We start from the raw sequence: 6,107 nt of genomic DNA on the forward strand, positions 1-6,107 counted from the left end.
TGTTTATAGTTATCTCTATGACACAGTGGAATAAATTATGTCAGGCTTTTGCTACACAGAAAACAAATGGTATTACAGTTGGGTCAATTTATTGCTGAATTTTGTCTTTTTATGAGATTGTTTAGGAAAGTATTAAATGTCGACTTTAAATTTATTAAACCAATTTCCCCTATGGAATGTCAAAAGCAAATGCTATCACAGTAACACACACAAACCTATGCCAATGGCCACAGTGACTGAAAAGATAAGAATGTAATCTTTTTGCATGTAGATTCATGCAAATTCTAATTGTACTGCTAGTCTGCAAAGTTTCTGGTGCTGGCAGTTTGGGCAATCAAATCTGTAGTTCATCTTTAGTAAATTTACACCTGGATTTTTCTCTATCCCATTACAGCCTTGCACGTTAATGATAGTTTCAGAAGGGGTCTCAGAGAAAATGGTTTATATTTCAAAACAGCCACACAGCCAAGTGGATTATCGGTATGCTTTTACAGCCTGGCATCCCAGCTGGTCCCCAGCCAAACCAGAATGGAACCCCAGCATACCCTAGCGCATACATTTCATTAGGATTGATGCACTGCCTTTCTCCATCCTTATCACCTGCACACTCAATTGCAGATCACAGATAGCATATGGTGCTGAATATGTAGTGATGAACAGTAAACCTCAATTTGAACTTAAATCATCATTTTTCATTTTCCAGCCATGCCAGTCTATTCAAAGTTTGACACATGAGTAAAAGTCTGACTTTCAAACCTGGAAGTTGTACAATTTTGATTTGAAGTGAGACGCCACTGTGATGAGAGCTTGCCTGGTCAATCCTTGAACTTTATCTGAGTCATGGCTGTATTTATTTGTCATCCAACTCATATAAGGAAAATATAGTGTGCTGTAAAAAAAAAAAGAAATATGTCATATTTTATCCCCGAACTGACAAGAGCTTTAACGTTCCAGTTCAGAAAGGAGAGAAAAACAGATGCATCATTTAACTGATGACACAAAGAGAGAAAGGCAAGAGACAAGACTCAACGTGCAATATTTCTGACCCAATGACAAAATGATACTGTAATCAAGACTGGGATTGTGAGGGCTCAAACAATCACAATAGGAGGAAGCACCAAACGTCAATGTGCTTATTAGAGAGACACCGACATAGAGAGATGAGCTGCTACACAAAGGGCTGTAATAAATACAGAAAGGAGGAAATGTGGATGGAGAGATAGAAAAAGAGAAAGTCCTTGGTTTAAAACAGAGCTTAGCTTGTATAGTTGTGTGCTGACTAATTCCTGGACCTGAAGGACCAGCTATTCTTGCGAAGCCACTTACATTTCTGCTTTCTCTGACCAGTGATACAAACCTGAAGTTGGACAAGAACAAAGTCTGATGATCCGCTCTCGGGATTCAATGCTACTGATGACGAGTAACCGGAACGTGTGAATCAAGCAGTTTTGTCAACAGGATATGACGTCCCCTCCCATGCTTGGACTGACAGCCATTTTGTGTCTTGTGTATTATTTGGCCGTCCGCTCATTGGCTACAGTCCCGTTTTGGTCACAACAAAGGTAAATGTAGGTTTGTCCTCTTCTGCTTCCTGGTTGACTGTTTGCAGCCTTTGATTCTGCAAGTTCAGATTTGTGTCCATTGTTTTTGAAGAGTTCTTCATTGCGTAGAGAAGAGTTCCTGTACTGCTTTATCGGTTCTTCAGTACAATGGTGTCTGAGAATGGCTTTCTGGTGGTCTCAGGGTCCGGAGGAAACAAATTTACTGAACTTGATGAGAGACAAAGGACATGAGTTCTTATATTGTAAGACAGGAAACAAAAGTAGTAATTATAGCGTTTGTTTTGTGTTATTTGCAAAACTTCTGTTTTATATATTTTTTTATTTCTAATTGAGCTAATTCCCATCCCCCATAGGTACTGTTCCTACACCTGTTAGGCTTTCTATTTTAGCACTGCAGAAACTGCAGTATACAATACAGATTTATCACTGAACATTCTTGTACATTTTTGAAACAAATTTTTTTTTTCTTAATTTCAGACAAAAGCAGGCTACTCATTTTCAGGGGGATCATTAATAAAAAAGATGGTCCCTTAGAGAAACTTAGTTCACATTTAGGTTGCTGCAGAAGCACAGGAAGCAAAGGAAAAAAAACCTTGAAATGAACACATCCTCATACCTAAACAACAGTATAGGTCAATTTCCATAGACTCCCATAATGACACATTACTTCATTAAAACATCAGGGATTGGCTTAAAACGAGTCATGTCAAATTACTAAAATGAGGACATAGTGTGCGTTACTGACTATTATCTGTAAAACTTCAGTTAATTTTAAAATTGCTTTACATCCTAACTCCTTACGCAGAAATTTGGTGCTTGTATATTTTTTTCCTTTCCCGTCCTCGTTCGATCTCGCGACGATAACTACATCTACGGGAGGTCGCTGCCTAACAAGAATCGAGATTATGGATCGACCCATACGGTCGTTTTCTGGGTGAGGACGGGCTTCCACAAAGTATTTCTGTGAGGTATTACATAAGATGACAGTCAACGAAGATGTCCTGTTTCTCACCTGTCCTGAGGTTCAAGGAGTTGGTTATTGCACAAGGCTATGCAGGGCTGGTCTTAGACGTTGCTGCGCAGTAGCCCCCCCTGTGGGTGCTCCGGAGTACTGCACTCTGAGGAGTTCTTGGCTTTGTCCTTGTTGTTGTTGGGCTCGTTGTCTTTGATGATGTCATACTGACGACAAAACAGGACAATCACCCCTAAGAGACAAATGGACATGATAGTTATTTGTTGGAATAATCCCATTTTCCTTTCCCTGGAGCTTTTAGTGTTTTGATTGAGGACATTTCAAGTTGGGGATGAATACTTGTGTCACGTCACGTAATGTTAGGATAAGTTTAAGATATTATTCAATTTTTCTATTGCTAGGCAATTTAATGTCATCATTTTAAAGTCCAGCCAAAGACAAACATTTGATTTTGAAGTTAAAGGAAAAGTTTGACATACGAAATAGGCTTGTTCAATTAGAGTTAGATGAGAAGATCGATACCACTTTCAGACATTAGAAACCTACATCTTACTCTTGCCTAGGAAGTAAAGAACTATCTCAGAAAATGTCAAATTATTTCTTTAAATAGCAGTTATATAAGAGGGTTACATAAAAGCCTCTTAACTATATCCTGCCTGCATTAATCAAATATTTTCAAATTCAATCTCAACATTTTAATTGTATTTAAAAAATACAGAAGCAAAATTATCGGTTCACTATAGTCACGAGTGAACAAAATCATACAGAGTCCCTTCCCCATTGTTATAAATGACCAAATCGCCTATTGCCTATACACCTTGAAATATTGATGCACAGCAACATTGCTTTCAATATCAGATGGAGGAGATGATATGTACTAATTTATCTCTATTCATTCAGCTGTCTATAATGTTAGCAGACCAAACTGTAGCGAGAAACAGACTCGGATGCGGTGAACCGTACAGACGGAGATATGAATTTGACGTCAAGATAGCCATGTGAGATCTGCCTTCAGTCAAAAAGATTAAAAACACGGCGGAGGAGAGATAGATGTGGAGAGAGATAGAGAACAAGCACGACGAAAGAAGAAAGAGAATAATTTATGACGGCGGAGGAGCGTGTGGAAGCAGGCGCAATCTGGCCCCCGACAGTCTACAGTCTTGGCTGTTGTGCTTATGTCAGCCTCTGTTCGTCTGATTATTACCAACAACCAAGAAGGAATATCTCACTGTGATGTCCCCCAGCACGCTCCACAAGCTAACGTGGAAATGCAATTAAAAGCTGAGGAACACGATTTACCACTTCACCATCCCGCCTTCCGTTTTCTTCTTCTCTTGATTGCTTAGTTTTCACTATTTTCCATCCCTTTCCAACTCTCTTTGAACCTCAGCCGCTCGTCCTCTCACTGGTAATTGGCAAAAGGAGATCTGGGCCGCTTGCTGTTATTGTGTATGCCATAAACAGTATTCGGGCTATATTTGTATCTCATTTCACCTGGGGAAGTGGGTTAGGAAGGAATATTTATGGCTGTGTGTGTCTGTAAAACAGTGCATATGACTGGGAGGCTTAAATAAGCAGTAGCCACAGTCTAATAGTTTGAAAAATACGTAACCCAGGTTGAGCATTTTCCGGTTGTTTTAACTAAGCTAGTACATAAATGTAAATACAATGCAACCCATAGAGCCTTTGTCAGTCCCTTCAGGATTTTGCGCCAATTCACACAAATTCACCTAATCCCCATGACTTTGGTGCAACTCGCAATTTTGACAAATCACTGCAACTTTTCGCAAATTTGACCAATAACCAGAGTATCCCGCAACTTAAATCCAATCCCAGCAGTCCCACATGCCGGACTCTGTATCAGGATGTGACTCTGAGAGCCAATGGCCAAGCGGGAATGAGAAGATTCAAGATTCAAGATTTCTTTAATGTCATACCACAGTTCACTGGAGTACGACATTACGTGCAAAGTTCAAAGCTTAAAAAAAAAATACAGCCCAAAACCAATTAAAAACGCCGTGGAAAAGTTGAGTTTTTATTTATATGAACTAAAATAAATAAATGCGTAATGCTTATATGGATTTGCAGAGCATGTAGAGTGATAAATATAAATATATAATGTCTAAAAAAAAAGAATATCTAGATACTAGATACATACAGTTGGGAAAGAATGAAAATATCCGTATTTAAAGTGAAATAGTGCGGTGGAGAATAAGGTGCATTCCAAACTTTTTTTAAATTATTTTGTACATGAATAGACAGATTGATTGATTTGAGAATGGGTTGACGACACATGTACGTGGCCAAATTCATTTCCTTGTTTAACGAGATGTGTGTGAGTCAAACATCTCACATTTACCCACAAAACGTACAGCGAAACATGTCAGACCGTCCTGCCAACCTGCATACATTTAAACAGTAATACACACTGTAACGTTTTTTTTCACTCTGAAGTCACTGAAGCTGCTGTTTCAGTCCTGTCGGCTCTCTGCAGCGGGCAGGGCTGCTCAGTTTCCCCCGCGGCCGACACACACACACACACACACACACACACACACACACACGGTGGATGCAGGAAAAACCGGAGATGAGACCTGCAGGATGACCTAACTTGAGGACAGCTACGCTCGTTATTGGCCAGGATAGGAAATTAACTATGTAAAGATCAACAAGCTACTGACAGGCATGTTCAGATTTTAATAATTCAATTAAATATTATTTTTTTGTCTTGAATCCACCAGCCTTTATCATGTTATACCAACATTGAGCCTTTTTGGTAGGGTTACTGGGAAAACTCAACCCAGAGTAATTTTTATTCTCCCCAAAACAAGTCTTGTTTTTAGTTTTAAAGAACTACACAAAAAACAACAACTTTTCTCTGTCTCCTGCAACTTCATTGCAACAAATAAACGAAAAACATTGCAACTTTTATCACAATTTTTTACAAAAGCTCCCGCAACATCAGGCCGCAACAATCTCAAAAAATGGCCGCAAAATCCTGGAGGGACTAGTTTGTACATTTATACATACCTAAATTTGCTTTATGGTGTTATTTAGCCCGCTAGCAGCATGGCTATGGGTCCACCACTTACATACTTCAACACTTTTTGAATGGACTGCCGTGGAATTTTGTACAGACATTCATAGTTGGAAGGAGGTAGTTAAAATAACCCCCATCATCACATACCCTTCACCATACATAGAGATTGGCATGGTGTTATTTCAGTAAGCTTAATAGCTGGTTAGATTTGCACTGAGAGAGGATTTTATGGAAAATATCCCATGCCAATCTCTATGTATGGTGAAGGGTATGTGATGATGTGGGGGGGTTATTTTAATTCCAAAGGCCCAGGGAACTTTATCAGGATGCATAGTATCCTGATCCATGAAATAACTGGCCTTTAAAAATAAAAATCTGCCTGCCTCTATGGGAATTTAACATAGGGGGGTGTATACTTATGCCCCCTGGATTTTAAGGAAGAACATGCATTCATTTACAATATTGAATTTTGCCAAGAAAATTGGTGTCCTTAAAAAGGTTGGATTTTCCAATTTTTTTTGCTAGGCATTAA

At 39.0% G+C, this 6,107-nt stretch overlaps 1 protein-coding gene across 4 annotated transcripts in view; it reads right to left on the reverse strand.

Moving 5' to 3' along the window:
* Positions 1-595: 595 nt before the first annotated feature.
* fndc5b (fibronectin type III domain containing 5b) overlaps positions 596-6,107 on the reverse strand; it is a 19,617-nt gene continuing 14,105 nt past the window's right edge. For 3 of the 4 annotated variants that reach the window (XM_032534927.1, XM_032534929.1, XM_032534926.1), the window contains 2 exons: positions 2,575-2,767; positions 596-1,746 (listed from right to left, as the gene is read on the reverse strand). In XM_032534927.1, coding sequence (XP_032390818.1) covers positions 2,628-2,767 — 140 coding nt within the window. In that variant the 3' untranslated portion in view covers positions 596-1,746; positions 2,575-2,627. Of the gene's footprint in view, positions 1,770-2,574; positions 2,768-6,107 lie in introns of all 4 variants that reach the window. The other variant, XM_032534928.1, reaches the window with a different exon arrangement.

Source organism: Etheostoma spectabile, chromosome 14 (genome assembly GCF_008692095.1).
Source record: "Etheostoma spectabile isolate EspeVRDwgs_2016 chromosome 14, UIUC_Espe_1.0, whole genome shotgun sequence".
In the NCBI taxonomy this organism is placed as follows: Eukaryota; Metazoa; Chordata; class Actinopteri; order Perciformes; family Percidae; genus Etheostoma; species Etheostoma spectabile.